Here is an 18970-nt window from a genome sequence, read left to right on the forward strand (position 1 = left end):
CACATTCTAGATTTTTATTTGTAAAAAAAAACAACAACAAAAAAACAGTTGAACACCATACGTCCTTCTCTTTCTCCTTCTTCATCACATGCATGCACTCCTTTACTTCGGTCCATTACGCAAAACCTCAGGAAAACACATCGATCATTTTCAGTCACTGCATGATAAAATGTGGAAAAGTTCAAGGGGTGTGGACACTTTTGCCAGGCGCCGTTAACTCCGCGAAGCTCTGCGAGATGAGCTGCAGTTTTGGCCCTTTGCTTCAGGTTTTCCACTGCATTTCTCCCACAATAGCAAAATGAATACAAATGGAGTTTCCTTTGTAACGCTGTCAGCAAGGGGAAGAAATGACATTTAAATAATTCAGCAGTTGCATGTCTTTCCAGTAACAATGTCCTGGTGGGTAAGGCGCAGAGCTCACTGACAGCAGCCTCCGATGGAACCAGGCGGAGCTGCGATGTTGATGGCTTGTTCTCTCGATTACATGGTCTTAAGAGATGTTGGAGACTTTGGCGTTTCTGGGAGAGTCTCCTGATCTCAGTGAGCGGAACATGTTGTCAGATGGCAGCGGAGATGCAAGGTATCGAAACATGTCGAATTCCAGACTTGTCAAGAAAGAATACGTTGCCGAAAGCGTTAGTGTAGCAGTAAGGTCAGGACAACTGGATTTTACTTGCCTAAGCCTTTTTGTTGCAAGTAAACTTTCTGTATAGGGTTCTTTTTATTTTGAGCTTTTCTTCTTTCTGTAGTTTTGATCTTACGCAACTTCTCCTTTCGTTTCCCTACGACTATATTACTAAAAATTGGAACAGTTGGAACATTTCTTTTTTAATAATTACTCAGCATTATCCAAGAGTGTAATAACTTTGGTTGGTGCAGAAGAGATGCAGATGTTGATGTGAAACATAACAAACAGATCAGCTGCAGAGCGAAGGCTACCAAAAGTCTGATTAAAAGTCATTGGTTAAGCTCAGTTCAGTAGGAAAACCATAGAAAAATCTAAGAAAGAAGATTTCTTTTGTGTCTGGTAATCCATTATTAAGTTGATCTGTCCAGTCCAGCAGGTTTCTATAAAGGATCCATGATGTCAAGGTTTCCAGGACTATTTTAAAGACAGAAGATGCATCATGTGCCTCACCCGAAAGGCCATGTTTTCTTACCTTTCCCATTTTGAACAGAACTGGCGGCCTCGTATCTATGCAGCATGTCAACTGAAAAGGGCATGCATTTACAATTAGGTTAATAAAAAAAAAATAAATAAATAAAAAAAAAACTCTAATCAACTTTAAAAAGGGTAAAGTAAAAATATTTTTTACACTTACATGGTAGGATTTGCAAAAAATAAAAAAAAGAATATGAAGAATGAGATTGTGTGAAACAATTTCTTTCTTTCTTCCATCTGAATAAAATGAACTGAAATTTTCCAAAACTTCTGAGTTGGGATGATGGCGCTTCAATAAAAGCAGCGTTTACGCACAAAATATAGATGCAAGAAAATGGGAGCAGTCAATTTATTTCACCGATTTGACCTGCAGAGGTTTTTGCAGCAGGGAGCTATTTAAGTTTTGAAGGCATTCATAGCAAAAAAAATTCTCATTAAAAAGGAAGCTGCGTTGCTGATTACAGAATGTACATAAATAGTTTTTATCTAATGAAACAAATAAAAAAAAAAGATTTAATAATAAGCAAGGCTTGATTAGGGTGACCTTAAGAGGCTCAAACATCCCAAGGTTAATTACATTGTAATTAGTTTGGGCATTCTGATTAATGGTGCATTTGTTAGGGAATTAGCTCAGCTGAGGCACAAAATGAAGTCCGTCTGAAGTTGTGTTTAGGATAAAAAGTTTTTCTTTTTTTTTTGCAGAATCTTGCGGCCTGATGTTTTTGATTAAGAAGCTGGCTGTGCGTAGAAAAAAAGGGCTTGCTCCCTATTTGTGGGGGAAAAAATTTTAAAAGAGCAACATCAGCTGAAGCTCCAGGATGAACTTCTTCAGGCCTGCTGGTGCATTTCTTTATAACATTTGACGGTTTTCTCACCATTTCTTCTGATTATTTACACAGCTTTGCACAAAAATTGTTGTGGTTGTTCCCTTAACCTTTTCCTCTTAGCTTCTTCCCCCCAGCCCCCGTGGAATTTCTTCAATAATTCTGGAGGGAAACTGCAGTTTCCCTCAATAAACTGCAGTTTCTCCAAGATGTTGTGGATAGATCTTGAAGTTTTTGTTAATACTTTGGCTGCCTTTCACTTTTAGTTCTCTCAAACTGACGAGGTCACGCCAGGAGATTTATTCCCCCGTTTCTATACGGCATATTCGCTCTGGAAAGGGAGACTGCTGCCATTCAAATATATTCCATATCATGCTGGATCAACATTTGACAGAACTTATCTGAGCTCATGAGTCCATCATTCCTGACACGATCCCTAACACCGACTGAAACGCGGCCCAGTTTCTGAGAGAAAGTCCTTGTGTAATTTGACGTGCTGCGCCTTCACCGCCATCCTTCCCGTTCCTTTAGAATCACTTCTTGACAGCTAATCGTCCAGTGAGACCATTTATGATGAGGCTTTGGCAGACTGAAGATGGATGAACTGAAGGATGACCCAGCTCTCAGGTTGTGTCAGACCTTTGCTGGATTTCCTCCTTCTTCTTAAGGATATGATGTTTTAACTATTCCTTTTCTCCTATGCAGAGAGAAAACATCAGACCTAAACCATCAACTTACTTATTTTTAAAGCAAACACCAACTTTTCTGTTAAACTTTGTTAAAACAAGGACATGTTTCAACAAAATAGTTTAAAATTAAACCCGTTACCTGTAAATGAGCAGAAAACTGTCAGTATTCCAAGGATCATTCAAAACTTTTCTTAGAAATTAGGGGAAGTGTCGCTTTAGACAATGTTGAAAGATTATATTAATGTCTGCTAATCAGAAAGAAAACTTCCCTTTCTAAGATTTAAAAGGAGTAAGTCCAGTCCGACTGATCTTGAGCCATTTTGTTTCCTTTTGGATGAAAACCTCATTTGTCATTCGTCTTCACTTCATTTTTCTATAATATTTAATTTTGGTTTCAAAATAAAGTGAAGTTTCTGGTTTTAATGTGACAAACTGGGGGAAAAAAAATAGTTTTGCAAGCCACTGTACGAAAATGTTAACATATCAGATGATTTTTGAGTCCAAGACTAAATCAGTGGGGGTTTTGGGGTAGATTATAAATCCACCTTTAAAGCTCCAGTATGCAACTTTTATAATTAATATGTTTTTACACATTAATTAAAACCGTCACCATGTCGTGACGATAAGCTACGAGACAGGTAGTCTGTGAAAAGATTGATCTAGAGCTGCCAATCAACCAAATGTACCCGCTGCTCAATGTGCTAATAGCAAAGAAACAACTTATTCACAACAGAATCTGCTGATGGGGAAAACCTACAGCAGTAGGAAGGAGGGATGAGAGGAACGCACACGTTTGTGATTGACAGCGCTAAGACCCGCCTCCTGGCTCTGATTGGTTGTTTCTGGTTAGCGCTGGGAGAAGGTTTTTCCAGATTATCAGTCTTATTCTATACTGTCAAAACAGTTTTAACATTATATATATATATATATATATATATATATATATATATATATAAACTCCCTTCTCACCCTCCGCGGGTGGTCTCTCTTTCATCCTCTGAGCTCGGGTCCTCTACCAGAGGCCTGGGAGCTTGAGGGTTCTGCGCATATATATATATATATATATATATATATATATATATTTTTTTTTTTTTTTTTTTTTTAATAATGTTGACTCAGTAAGGAGGCCCAGGAGGAACATTAAAAAGCCAAGAGAGAGGACACATTTACCCAATCAGGTTGTTTTTTATTTGGAACAGAGTGGCATATTAGTGACAGGGCGGTGGCGTGGAGGATCCGCCTCCTCTCGCTCACTCAGCCAATGACAGAAACTCAGCCTTAAAAAAATGCAAATGTATAAAAACAGGAATGGGAACAGCAAACATAGAGGAGTGTAGCCTCCACTGGGCTTCACACAGACGCGCACATCCGCACCCAGACTCACGTATACACAAATATCTCTAGTCTCTCCCTCACACACACACGCGCGCATACACACACACTCATATTATTTGGCTACGCAGGCTTAGATGGGTACAAACGCACGACTTTTTTTTTGACAGTCACTTTAGAAAAGACAGTACGTGTTTAGATCATTCCTGCCTGTGACAAAGTGGCGCCTCGTCTGTCCATCCGTCCCACGGCGGACAGACAGGTAGACGAGCCAGACAGACAGTGAGAAGACACAGTCAGCATGTGTGAGAGCCACTTTGAGGGACGAGTGGCCCCACATTCAGCAATGAGCAGATGAAACACATGCAAAATACCCCCCCCACACACACACACACACGCATACACACCAGGACAGGCTAGTGTCATGTACACAAGAGCTGCTTTGAAATACCAAGGTGACGCACGCTTACAGGCGAGGTGGCGGGTTCAGATTAGATGCAGACACACAAACACACACACACACTGGTGAAGGGGGTGGCAGGTGATTTAACACACAGGAGTGGAGGAGGTGTGCTACCCGTCTGTGGAAGAGCGTGAGAACTGCTGGAGTAGGTAAACACACTCTCGACCACAGTACATTCCAACTTTAACGCACCCCTCTTTAATTTTTAATATACACACACGAACGCGCGCACACACACACACACAGGAATCCACACGTACAGTCAGACAAGTATAATTTTGACTCCCATGCATTTTTTTTTAATCTACAGTACTGAGTATAAGAGAAGCTACTAGCCCAGACGCACTGGTGTGTGGTTATTGTTACAATCTCTTAGATCGAAGTCGGGATTTCCCCCCCCGATCGTCTGCCCCTCAAAAATGGTCCCACGGCAGGTGAAGGTTGATCACTTTCGCTCTCGTTAACAAAAATTTACCAACAAATGTAACGATTTTTTATTTTATTTTATTTTTTTTTGACTCAGTGCACATGGGAGCAACTTTTGAACATCTCCCATCCTCAAACCGAGAGCCGATCAGCGGTGGATGGGACGAAAGCCAAAGAAAAAAAAACGCGAGGCATGCAGACGGCTCGAGAGGGCAGATGTTTTCCGGATGACACAAAGACTGTACATGAACACAGCGCCTTGTAAGAATATTCACACCCGTCAAACTTTTGCGATCGTTTATGTTACTGTCACAAACTTTCATGTATTTTTTTTATTGGCATTTTATGAATGGATGGTCAACCACAACTGGCCGAGAACATTTAATCGGGGAAGCAGCCTGGAGGCTCCATGGTGACTCTAGAGGAGAATCTGTCAGAAATAAAGAATTAGTTTTTATGGAAAAGTGACGAAAAAAAAAAAGCTATTGCTGAAGGAAGAGTAAAAAGAAAGAAAGTGCTCTGGAATTAAAACCCTAGTAAGGTACAGAGAAGTTCGCCTGTGCAAAATGCCAAAGAGGAAAATGTTGACTGGGGTATGAATACTTTTGCAAGGCTCCGTAATTGTGCTTGTACACAAAACGAACCAAACCGATTGATAACTGATCAGCAACACCACCTGGCCTCGCTTTGTCACGACGACGATGACAACAGTGGCTTTGAAATGTGTTCGGATGATATGATTTAAAGTCGGTGTGGCCTGTTTCTAACGCGCAGCTAGTTTTTAAATCTGTGTGTGCAGAGTGTGTGCGTGCACGCGACAAGAGCACAGCTCGTCTAAGGTGATGATGAAGGTGATGGATGGATTAAAAACAAAAAAACAAAAAAAAAAAAACAAATAGATCATGCAGATGATTAGTGACGCCAGAAAGGATACGCTGATATTTACATATATACTTCTTTTTTTTTCTTCTTTTTTCATTAAATGCTAACTACAACATCCTCCTCTTTAGGTTTCATCGTCATCATCATTATTGTTTACCGCTTTATTATTATTATAATAATTATCACAATAATTCCTCACCATCCAGCCCTGAAGCATTGATATATTATTGATTATTATTATTTTTACCATCATTATTACTATCAATAACTAGTCTTTGTACAGCCCAGAGGAGCAGAGGGGCCACCGGCTCGACGTGACCAAAACACGCCGCGGCGTTTTCTGGTTGGCCGAGCCGAGCGAGAGGTCAGAGCCACCTTCCAGCAGACTCCGGTGTCTGTGTGCAGACGTGTGTGTGCATATGCCTGTGTTCATGTCGGTGTGTGAATATTTGAGCACCAAAAAAAAAAAAAAAAAAAAAAAAAAAGGACGGAAGGCACAAAAGAGACCTTTCCTCTCACCTTTGACCCTGGACTCTGCCCGGCCAACCAGACGCTCAGTGTTTTGGATTTTTTTGTTTGCTTGTTTTAGGGGAAGGGGAAACGAGGGGCAGAATCATGCCCCACCTTCTGTTAAGTCATGGCTTCCTCTTCTTAGCGCCCCCCTCCTCTCCTCTCTCACTTTTTTTATTTGCTCCATAAAAACAGAAAGGGATCCTGGGGGGCGTGGGGCTTGTTTTTGTTTGCTTGTGCTGGAAAACAGACTAGGAGAATGTCCTTTTTTGTCGTTTTTCTTACAAAATTATCATATCCTTACATACAGAACAAGAGAATCTGCAGAATATTAATAACAACAGTTACTTTAAAAACATCTTGTGTGCATGTTGCTTTTTTTTCTGAATATATTTGAATTTTTCCGTCCTTTTTTGTCCTTATTTTGTCGTTTTCATCGAAAAGAAAGTCCCCAGAGAGAAGGCGCTCTCAAACGCTTTGGAGCCGAGAGGGGAGGAGCGGGATGACGAGATGAAGGGGCGAGTAATAGTAGTAGTAGAAGAAGAAGAAGAAGAAGAAGAAGAAGAAGGAGGAAGAGGAGGAGGGGGAGCGCTTTAGAGTATCTTTCACTTTTCTCTCACTCTTTCTCCTCCCCCAACCCCCAGCCCGGTGTGAGGTGCGACTCCCCGGCATCCAGGGGTTATGCGTAAAACTCCTCCTGCTTGTCGGGTTTCTGGTAGGTGACCGTGGCTTGTTTGGGCTCCTCCAGCGTGTAGCTGCCCTCGTCCTTCTTCTTCATCCTGTACACCAGCAGCATCACCAGGAAGGCGGCGAACAAGGCGCCCACCACGCCTCCCACGATCACAGCTAAACCAAAAAAAAAAAAAAGAGAGAGAGAGAGAGAGAGAGAGAGAGAGAAAAGAAACAGATCTGTAATTTCAGACTTGAAAGCTACACCTACCAAGCCTACGCTGCTCTGACAGCACAGCAGATCTACCACAGCATCACAATCATCTTGCTGCTAAGTGGAAACCGATGAGCCTGGGTGTGCCAGTGGACACACTCCGCTGCAACAGCTCTGTGCCAAATTGCATCTCTGCAGAGCTGCAATGGGGCTGGTGTTAATTTCTCCACCTGTAGCTCCTCGCGTCACCAAGCCGTTACTGAGAGGAGCGACAAATGAGTTTCTGGTCGACAACAATCAGAAACTTCCTTGTTTGTTGATGATTTGAGTCGAGGCCAAAGCTGAAAATAATTTGCAATTTTGAAGGAAAATGAAAGAGAATCCAGCTGATGTCCAGTGACTCTTGCTGGTGTTAAGGTCTCTGTGAGACCTTGTAAAGTTTCAGAGTCTACATCTGCAATCGTTTATGTGGGTGGCTTTTTGCCCAGGGCGGCATGACTTGGTGGCCATCACAAGACAAAAAAAAAATATATATATATATATATATATATATGCAATTTTCAATTGCACCAAAACTTTATCGTCTACTTATGGTGTAACAAACGATTGTTGTGCATGATGGGTGGCTGATCAGATTGAGGTTGGTATGTGATTAACAGCTTATAATTCAGTTTTAGATCCAAGGTAGGGTTTTTTTTTTATAAATCTTGACCACATTTGATCCTCTCTCATCCAGAAGAGTCAAACCTGGATTGAACAGCCTCAATAATATTTGAATAAATGTCTCGTAGTCAGTTGGACATCAGCACGCTTCTCTTATAATCAGAAATATAGGGCTCGTGTAAACTGGTTGGTTTCCTGCCACAGATGCAGCTTTTAAGCGTAATTTTCAACAGGATTAAAGTCAGGGTAATTTTAGAAAAGTAATATTAGCCTACTTTATACATTTCAAAACCAGTTGTGATGTTTCTTTGGGATCATTGTCCCATTAAAACAACTGGCTGTGTCTAGGTTTCCACCATGTTCCTGCAGTTTCTAGATGCATCCCTCCTCCAAAACAACCGAGTCAATTGAATGAACACTGCAGTTGGAGAAGCGTCACATGGCTGTAGTGGTGAAAGACGCCGTTAGCATGATGCTACCAACATGTCTGACAGCTAGCACGGTGTTCTCAAAGCCTAATCTTGACATAATCCTCGTCTTTTGACGTAAACCCTCTGTGGTTCTTAAGACTCCTCTGACTTTGGGCCTCTCCTTGTGGGAAGCTAACACTCCGACTCTTGAGCTGGGGTTATGACGGGTTTGAGTGTTTGGTGGTTCTTGTGTTGTTGTCAAACATGCTAACCCATTTACCGTCAGACACTGACGAGAAAAACGCAAACACAGTCCCATGGGACAACAATCCCAAACGCATCAAAACTTGTTTATGAATTGCTGAAGCGGGCCGGCGTTACACTTCTGACCTACGCCACGCTGACAGTTTGTGGATCATGCGTCAAAGCATCGTCAGTGCCTGGAAACCAACCAGTTTAAATAAACTCTACCAGTGAGGAGAAGCGGTCAGCTACCAAAATTACACCGCAAGCTTCTTGGTAGCAACAGAAAGGTTGTGGTTAAAGTGGAGCTTGCTAAGGGTCAAGTATTAACGTGGGTGTATGTATACATCTGAACCCTGCTTAGATGGCCGAGCTCCTGTGCATTTGCTCTGCTGAAACTAACATCAACAGGTCAAAGGTCACTGCCTGTCCCACGCACTAGATATTCGACGTATGAGAATCGGTGCTCTCGGGCCTGAGGAACGAACATCCTGCGTCTGTTCGCCGCATAAACACTATTATTATCTTATTATGGAAAAAAAAACACCTGAAGGCCCTTTTATTAATAAAAACATTCCAATAGAGCTTCGCTATGATTGTTTTCCGTAGTTTCCTTGTCGTGTTTGTTTCTATCCGTCTCTTTTCAGTAATTTCATTCGTTTGTGTTAGTTGAATCATTTTGCCATGATGTTTTATTCCTTGAAGCACTTTGTGATTCTTATCTGTAAAAAGTGTTATATAAATTAACTTTTTATTTCATAGAAATCCTGACTTGTGCTCTGAGTTCTTTTTAAAAGCAGGAGTGCGAATGAGATGTTCTGACCAGATGGAGAATAATTCAACTCTAACTTTGCTGCTGATGTTAAAACAGAGGCCATTTAAATTAAATATTTATCTTACAAATATAGAGACATTTATCCATTTCTGGAGTGAAACATTTTGTGGTTTTTAATCCAAACTTTGGCTAAAGCTGAACATGAGACCACCGCAGCACTAATTTATCCACTGAGCTCCCAAGCTGTAATAGCTGCGCCTTATTTTAAACGGCAACGAGGAACCAGCCTGGATTTCATTAGTTGCAGCAATAAGTTTCAGCGGTGCCACCCGGACCGTCTCAGGAACAAGTCCCGACAAGATGGACGTGCCCAGATAAAGCAGCATCAATTTCTCTTTCGCTACAGAAAAGGCAGAAAACTAATCAGAAACACAGCTCTACGTCTAGCACACAGTCTAATCTAAAATCTGTTGCCTCCTGCTCTTTACCAACGACCAGGAAATCAGCAAAAACCACCGCCAGCAGTCCACCAATCAGAAGAGCTGAAGGAGAGACAGAGAGCCGGTCAGGTCAGGCAAGATGGCTGATCTCTCATTTTCTACAGCAGCTCTTTTGGGGTAAGAAGAAGTAAAAAAAAGAAAAAAGAAAAAGTGGGGACGCTTGGAAAGAAATTAGATTTGCCCAAAGGAAAAAGAAGGTGAGAAAAACAGTGGGGGGGGGGGGGGGGTGTATGAAAAGAGGTCGCTGAACCCAACGGGAGGATTTCTTGTTCTCAGTGGATCAAATGGGGTTAAGCAGCATGGTGATCAATCTGATCTATGTGAAAGTTACGGTAATGCTAGTTCATCTTAGCAGCCCCCCGCCCCGGAAAGAAGCAGAAAAAAAGAATCCAGGAGGCAACGTGGGAATGTTTTCTGCTCTTCTAAAACAGGGGATTTATCTCTTACTCACCTATTAGGACCTCTTTCCTCTCCAAGATGTTCTTCTGTGGCAGCTGGGCAGCAGAGCTGCCACTGTCCACCGTGTTCCCGCTGAAGTCGGGCATTGAGTCGAGATTATTCCTGTCCTCCTTTCTGATCTCCGAGTCTCCGGTCGGGCCTGCGGCGCCCACCTCGTTGTTTCCCTCCTAAGTCGAAGACGGAGAAGGAAAACCTTAACAGGACATTTTGATTTTGATGCAATTAAATTCGTTCCGCAGAGTCGCTGCCCGGATAACCGATCCGCAGCGAGCCCAGAGAGAGTTTTTTCCATGACATACGCTGGCATTTGCAAACAAAGAGTCCCTGTGTGTCTCGAACAGGAGGAAAAGTGGCTCGTCGTCAAACAAATACACGCACACTTCATAGAACGTGGCAGCTTAATCGCGACGCGGAGAAGCCGTCAAGTACGAATGCGCGGTGCCGCTGGAAACGAACAGATTGAATCGGAGGAACAGCGGTGCTTTGCACGCAGGCAGAAGGTCAGATCTTTGCACGGCGTGAGCTACAGAAACGCAGATCAAAACCGCTTTGAATCCGTCGCTTGTTCTTAAACTTGATCTAATGATGTTCACTGGGAAATGGCTCAATAAGAGCCAGAGATAAGGGCTATTTGATCACTGTCAAAACCAATGAAGAGATCTCATTAACAGATATTGGCTGTTTACCCAAAGCCTGATCTGGATAAATTATCTTCTGACACTTATAAATGAGCCACATGTTCATCTATCACTACAACCATTAGCACTGCGGGGCTTTTTGTCAATCAAAAACTCACACACTCCTACTGCTGTGTGCATTCCTAGTGACTCTACATGGTTGCACACAGAGCCTCGCAAAAATATTGCTTTTTTTTTTTATTTACATTTTGCTATGTCATAGCCTACAAACTCCAGTGTATTATTTATTTTAGATGGTAGAGTAACACAGAGAAGCACATCATTTTGCAGTAGGAGGAGAAGTAAAAACACTGTCTTTTGCATGAACATGGAGACTCGATATTTTACCCATTTTTTTCTTGGTGAAACATTGGAGTCAGATTTGATATGGGGAGTCTGTGAGCATCTCTTTTCAAGTTCTGCCACAGTCTGGACTTTGACTAGGCAACAGGATTGGCCAGTGTACTTTGACTCTGATTTGCCAGTCAGAGTCACAGTACACAGTGTTTTCAGATGCATATTTTATTACAAAAGTTCAATTCCAATAAAAACTACGCGCTAATCTGTTGGCTAAACAAACGCATTTTCAGCGTACTTTTTGCTCCACTGCAGGCGAATCTTTGACGTCTCCAGCGACAGAATTAAGAAACTTGTTGTCAAAGATGGGCAAATGTGCCAGCAATTATTCTCTTCTCGGCTGAAAAAGTATCATTAGCCCATTTCTTTATAGCTACCTCACAAGTAGCTGAAAGAAAAAAACTTGGTGTCACCAAGAAGTTTTTACGATGTTCAAAAGTGCCATCACCATCTCCTCCAGGGGATTATACGACTGACAGAATGATGTCGCCACCAGTACAGAGCTTAGCCAACATTAGCATCAGGTGGGATGTGAGTGCATATAGGCACGGTGAGGCATATACAAAATGATATATTACACTACAAATCATACTTCAACTACAGAATCTGAAAAGAAATGCAAACATGTTGAGGCTGCAGCACGCAGTTAATGTAACTGTTGATCATGACTCAGCTTTGAGGTAATAAACAGCCAGAGGAACAGCTTGAGTTTAAGCAGGGATAAACTTGGCTTCATGGTTTGCTTAGATTTGGGAAACGGTTATTGTGGAGTAAGATTAACGGTGGAACAATTAATTGACGTACATCTTGAAACGGTCCGAAACGTCTGCGTTTCTATATGGATTTGGCGGTTTTTCCCGTTTCATTTCCAAGATCAGGTTTGCTCGTTAGTCGTTTCATTTGCCCTTTACTCGCTCCGCAAAGTTCAGCTGTTGGTTGTCAGATCTCTGCTCCGATCCTGCCATTGTCAGCTGACTTATTAAGTCACTTTAACCTTCTGCCGGCCGTTTGCAGAAATATCTGCGTTCGGCTTCTGTTTTTCTGCATTTTGAGACTTTTGCTGCCATTTATCAGTGATCAGAAATGTTCCTCCAGCGTGGCTCACTCCCAGGAGAGCGAAGAGAATGATAAGGGTTGGTAATCACTGAAACCAGCAGCCTGCACAGCCCCGACTGACACTTTGGTAATTTGAACGTCCTCAGGCTGGAGTTGCGGTTGCATTTTCCGCCTTCGTAATCCTCCCACCCAGCTCATCAAGCCGCACCAATGCAACCACTGTTGAGCTCTCATTACATTAGAGGCACCGATTAACAGATCCAGAAGCTGTAAAGTGAACCCACAGCGGCCAGATGCACGAGCAGGAACGTGAAAAGCAGCATCATTTAGGGGAGAACAGATGTTTTACTGCATGCTTTAACTCTGCACCGTAAAAACTGAGTTTTGGAGCACATATTATACATATACATATCAAAAAACTAGCCAATAAAATGCAATGTCCAAATCCTACGAAAGTTTATTAGTTTCTAATTAGAACATTAAGTGATAGTTAAAGTCTAAGAATAAATATGTTTTCTGACAACATTTTGATAAGAATATAACTGAAGGTGTTACATTGGGACCGTTACTCACCAGTAATAGCAGCCACACAATTATAGGTTATTAAATAACTACCACTTGTAGTTATTTAAGTAAAATAATTCTGAAAAATTACATTTTTCTCCTTCAAACTGGCAGTAATGTCTGTTGTTCAGTGTAAACTCTAGAGTCTATACTGAACTTAAAATATACATATTTATATTTGTAAAATATAAATCTGAACAGATGAGTCCTTTTCTTTACACATTTATGAACCACTTTATGTTGGATGCAAAACACAAAATATAAATGAAGCAAAAAATTAGTGGCTGTAATCTGACAAAACGGAAGAGTTGAACATTTTTTGGTAGCGCGACTGCAATCCAGATGATTAATCCGAACTTTTCCCCACCTGTGTGGTTGCGGGCGGCTGTGGGCGGGTCGTTCTCTCCGTCGGGACGCCCTGGGTGGTCCTCGACGCCGGGACCCGGGGCCTGAAGGAGACTCTGGTCTTGGCGGTGGTCGCAGCTGTGGTGGTGGGTGCGGCCGTGGTGGGCTCGGGCGTGGTCTCCGCCGTGGTGGGCGTGTCGTAATCGTAATCTGGGGTGGTTTCCGCGTCGGGGGAAAACGGGGTGGGCTCCGGCGACAGGTACACGTCCTCCTCGTCTTCGCCCGGGCCGAGCAGGTCGTCCGAGCCAGCAGAGGGCGCTGCGCTCTCCACGGCGCTGGTCGTCAGGCCGGTGGTGGACGCGGGGAAGACGGCGGGGGAGCGGGGGGCGGCGGTGGTCTGAGCCGCCCGGATTCGCTCCAGCTCCCTCTGCCTCTCCAGCTCCCGCCCTCTCTGCCTCTCCCTCTCTCTCTCCCGCTCCCTCTCCCTCTCCCGCTCTCTCTCCCTCTCCCTCTCTCTTTCCATCTCTCTGATTCGCTCTCTTTCTCTTTCCCTTTCCTGTCTCTCTCTCTCCTGCTCCCTCTCTTTTTCCCTCTCCTTCTCCATCTCCACGTAGATGCCGCTCTCGCCGTCGGCCTCGGTGGGGAACACGGTGGAGATGACGTCCTCCGGGCTGGGGCTGGGCTCGGCCGCAGGTGAGGCTGAGGGGGCGGGGCTTGTCGCCTGGGTGGTGGAGAAGAGGATGGGCTCCTCCGTGGTGAAGGTCACGCCAGACGTCGTCGGCCTCACGCCGATGTCAGAGGCTAGACGAGGAGAAAAGAGGAAATAAGAGAATTAGTGACAGACATGCAAATGAAACCACTTCCTCTACTCAGGTTTATGGAGGGAAGCAGCTGGATGTAAATTTGAAATATAACCTCAGAAATCAAATATTCCTGTCATTTAAAGTTTAAAAAACATTTTGCTTTCCTCGTACTTTACAGACACACATCTTTTATTCTCACTTCTTGTCTGAAACATAGTGACTTGGGAACTATGGATGTAAAAACTCAGAAAATGACACGGTGACACTGGTAAATGTCAAAATAAAAGCATCAATCCAAAAAATGTCAGGAAGTTTAGGGAGTTTTTTCTATTTTCTTTTAAAAAGAACAATTTTGTTGTACTTTGCTAACATTTCCAGACATAATATGATGATTTACAGAACATTTTCTCAAGATTATCCCATTTATTTGATGAGGGAGGAATGCGTTATGTAAGTAAATCAGTTTCTGGTAGCACATCACCAACGTCTTTGAGATAACACGGGAGTTTGGAGGATCTGTGCTTTGTTGTGTCTTGGCCAAGTCGAATGGCCAAGACGAGACACAACGTTCTGCTTCAATCAAAACAAAACCCGACAGAGATGGGGAAAAACTCATCTCCATCGTCAGAGCTTCGTAGGAGAGAAGACCACTGCTGCTGACCAAACAAAAACACAAAGATTCACTTTTGCCAAAATACAACATCCTTGATTATCCCCGGGACTTTTAGAGAAATATTCAGTTGACTAAAGACAAAAAAAAGTGAAACTTTTAGGAAGGCGTGATTCCCGTTTCATCTGGTAAGGGACCCAGAAAGTCCAACTTTCAACAGCTCAAAATAAATAAAACAAACGGTTTCAAGTAGTCTTGTCAGAGGCCAAAGTCCGCACAAAGGTAATTTATACTTAAATGTTGCCCAAATGTGACTGAATAAATAACATTTTGCAAAACAGAGTGTGCTAAAATTGCTCCATAGGATTGTAAAAGATGGATTACCTCAAAAGCTTGATGGAAGTTGTTGCATTTACTTCATTTATAAAAGGGTCAGATTAGTTTAGAGCATCTTTTTCTCTTAAAACAATCGTTTGGAAACTTTTTTGATTTCTCCATGCTATATTTGTCAGGTATTATTTCAAAATCTGAAACAAGTGAGTGTGGCAGGAAAGGAAAAGCAACAAAAATCTGTAAGGGCGTAAATAGTTTTTCCAAACATTCCTAGGATAGATGTGTAAAGATCTAGAAAGTAAATTCATATTTTATTATTATTATTACACCACTAAGTGAGACATTTAAGGTCATGCCTCATTTAGTAGTTTCCATAACAAGCATTTATTTTAAAGCTTTTTATTCAGTTTGCAAATAACTGTAAAGCCTGCTGTGTTTGCATCTCAAATTGAACACATTTTGGATAAAAATGAAAATGAAATTTGCCACAGGTTTCGAGTGCAAGCAATCTTTAAAAAAAAAAATCGAATCAACAGCTGCGCCTAATACATCTCCGACATTGCATACGGTTTCAGCTCCCGAGTCACATCGCCTTCTCATGTCCCCCACAAAATCTACATACGAGAGCACTTTTTTATTTTTTGAAAATAAAAAGCAACCAGAGGGGCAAAACATCCAAGAGGGGGGGGGGAATACTTTTCATAGGCACGTTTTTATCAACAGAAGTGCGTTTGCCTTTCTGCTTTCGGTTGTTTAAGACGTCGCTGCACTTAATGGCGCGAGCACTACAGGGAGGTGTTTGTGTTGTCGAATCACTTAAGAGTAAAATGATGACTTTGACACAGCAATCACAGCCCCAGTGTCATTGTTTCCCCCCCATTATTTAGCTGCCTGTCAGGAGCAAGTGAACGGAGTGCAAATTGGATCGACTACAGTAAGTTCAGCCAAGGTAAAAAAGCTGCAGAGAAATAGATTGAAATCTCCAAACTTTCTTTTTGTCATCCTGATCAGAAACTAAAAAGGGTGAGGTTTCGTTGCTGAAAACATTTGTTTTGGGTCAGCTGGTGCGGACGGAGAGCTCTAAAGAGAGTTACCGCGGCGTATGCCGCTTATATACATAAAGTGCATTTTCAGAAGGAGAGGAGATGAGCAGAGCTGTGGCTCATAATGCCATTACTCCGCCTTTCATTCGGTTATAGCAGTGAAGCTCCTTGGGTTGAAAGAGAAGCAAATTGAATTTGCAGACACAAAGACACGAAGGCTGTCAGAGGAGCTGCAGAGGATATCGGAAAACGGACTCCGACAATGCGTCTTATGTTTAATGTATCAGAAGCCACAAAATACCTCCACTGAAGCAGCAGAGGCAGACATTAAACGCGCTTCTGTCTGTTAAAAGCGAACCCTGTTCTTTGGAAAGGTTCAACTCTATATCACGGTTTTAGATAAAGCAATTTGCCGGGCTGCTGTTTCAACCGCGGGGGGTTGCCTCTGCCATTCTCCACTGCCCCGAATTGTAATTTATTTCACGCTCACCCGCCAGCGCAGTGCCTTAACTGAGGGCGGCCCTCAATGAGTCACGCTCGATACGAAGAAGAAGCTTCGAAAGCCAGATCAGAAAATCGGGCCGAGTTACACCGACGTGATTTACGTTAAGCAGGTAATTCCCCAAACACGCAGCGCTGGGGACGGCGCGCGCTGCCAGATAGTTGCGTGTGATTGTCTAATCTGTGTGGACTGTAATCTGATTAGAGCAAAGAAGATCTCTGGGAATCGACCCCGGGTCAGTGGTTGTTTGAGTTTTTTTGTTTTCCCACCTCCTGCATCCAACCCAGTTGATGAGACAAACATCCGTGAAAGAACTTCAAATTTTTTTCCACGTTAGGATCAAAAGCAGGACCACGTTTCGTCGGGAAGGGCGCGGTGCATTTGTATTCAGCCCCCCTGAGTCGATATCTTGTAGAAGCAGCTTGTGCTGTAGCTACAACTGCAGGTCCTTCGGGGTATGTCTCACCCAGCTTTGCACATCTAAAGACTGTCATTTCTCTCTATTCTTCTTTTCAAAACAGGTCAAACTCAATCTGACTAGAAGGAGAACGTCTGGCTAGCCGAAGAGTCTGTGAATGAGTTTTGATTTTTATTATAACTCTGCAGGTTTAGTGTTTTTGTCTTGCTGGGATGTGAACCTCTGACCCAATCTGAAGTCTTTTGTAGCCTTTAACAGATTTTCTTAAGAAAAGCATCCTCGACACATGATGCCGCTACCATTGTGGGATGATTGGGATTGTTAGGTTTAGTTTGCCAAATTCAGTTTTTTTCTAATCTGGCCAAAACATTATTCCATCTTTCTTACATCAACAGTCGCCAATTATCGATTCAAAAAACACTATTGGTCCGTCAGTCTTTTACTTCCAGGCTGCAGAGGAAGAGTAAATGATCTCTCCACTCCATTTTGGACTGACAGACACCCTTTTTGAAAATCCTCTAAATGACATTTGCGTTTGCATCTTTGCAAAAGCCCAGAAACTATTCATATTTCTAGCAGATTTGGGTTTTTAAGGTTCTTTTAATTTGACCAACATGGTTCGTTGGACTATATTGGAGTGACCCAGCGAGAGTCCTGTCTTAAAACTGACATGTAATCTGAGGAGAGAGCCAAAGATTAGGGTGATGGCAAGGAGGCTTTCCAATCTCAAAAGAGTTTCAGTTTACCAGTGGGAACATGGAAACAAAACTGCTCAGCTCCTATAAGACGGGTCTGAGTTTTACGTTTGTTGTTTTCTAACTTAACTTTTCAATAAAAATCTTAGGAACAGCTATTTTTCTTTTAAATCAACACTTCTTTTGTGTAGTTTTATGATCTTTTGAGAGCTGCCTTTCTTATTTAGGATCAGAAACAAATATTCGCAAATATTTGCAGCTGGTTGCACAGAACTGAAGCAGAACGATCCTGGGCAGCGTTTATTATCCTCATTAACAGGTACCCAAACACCCCGACCCCTCCGCTGGTCTGTCAAGTTTTTTTTTTTCTCTCCCTCTAAGTAAAGCATGACTGGACATTAATTACTAATTAGGTGACTTCTAAAGCCAATCGAGTTGATCAAAAGCAGAATTCCCTTTAATCTTCACAATTATGCGCTGCTTTGTGTTGCTTTTATCACATAAAATCTCCATAAATACACAGCATTTGAATGTGAAACAGTTCAAGAGGAATGAATGCATGTTCATGAGGAGGCCTGTCTGTGTGGACCAGTTTGGTTTGGGGGCAGAGGGTGCGCTGGAGGCTTCGGGGGTCAGCAGATTGAAACGAGGCAGCTGTCGGGGTTTGAAAGAGCCAGGGCGCGAGTGCGTAACCCGTCACTCGCAACAACAACACCAACACAGACACACTTACAGCCGGAGCCGGAGCCCGAGTAGAGGTCCTCGTCATCGTAAAAGTCATCTCTCGTCGAGCCTTCGTCATCGGCGGGTTGAGACCACTTCTGCGCCTGTCGGTGGGACAGAGAGAGAGAGAGAGGGAGGTGCAAATGGCAAAGATTAGAGCTGTTCGTCACGGAGGGCCAAGCCGCTCGTCGGTTCACTCGAAAGAGGAACCACTCTGGCAGATTGCGTCCACACACACACGCACGCACGCACGCACGCACACACACACACACACAGACGTGTGCAGCTGTCTGAGAGGAGGTGCGGGCTGCATTATGCTGGACGGGGCAACATCTGTCAGTCTGTGGCTCTCTGGAGGAGCATAGTTAATGAGTTGATCTAAAGCTGGGATTCTGGCAGGGAAACATCAAAGCTTTTTCTGGGGGGGGGGGAAGGGAAGGGAAGGAGGGCAGTGGGGGGTTTAGTTAGTCTCTGCTTGTAAGTGATGCTCAGACTGCAAAGCACCAAAGGATAGGACTGCAATTAACTTCTGAGGTTGGCAATTTTTCAATATACATTAATGGGGTGTGGGGGGGGATGTTTTGAATTAATTTCTTTTAGAGGGTAAAATGTTAGAGAATGCA

The 18970-nt window shown here is 42.9% G+C and overlaps 1 protein-coding gene across 1 annotated transcript in view; it reads right to left on the reverse strand.

Annotated features, from left to right (window-relative positions):
- Window positions 1–3840: 3840 nt before the first annotated feature.
- The window catches only part of sdc3 (syndecan 3), a 49769-nt gene continuing 34639 nt past the window's right edge, over window positions 3841–18970 (reverse strand). Inside the window, exons 2-5 of the mRNA XM_014972629.2 lie at window positions 18358–18451; window positions 13243–14021; window positions 10214–10388; window positions 3841–7134 (exon numbers count right to left, since the gene is read on the reverse strand). Of these exons, the coding sequence (XP_014828115.2) occupies window positions 6968–7134; window positions 10214–10388; window positions 13243–14021; window positions 18358–18451 (1215 nt within the window). The 3' untranslated portion in view covers window positions 3841–6967. The remainder of the gene's footprint in view (window positions 7135–10213; window positions 10389–13242; window positions 14022–18357; window positions 18452–18970) is intronic.

Source organism: Poecilia mexicana, unplaced genomic scaffold (assembly GCF_051168715.1).
Source record: "Poecilia mexicana isolate PSO_F unplaced genomic scaffold, ASM5116871v1 scaffold_11, whole genome shotgun sequence".
NCBI classification, from domain to species: domain Eukaryota; kingdom Metazoa; phylum Chordata; class Actinopteri; order Cyprinodontiformes; family Poeciliidae; genus Poecilia; species Poecilia mexicana.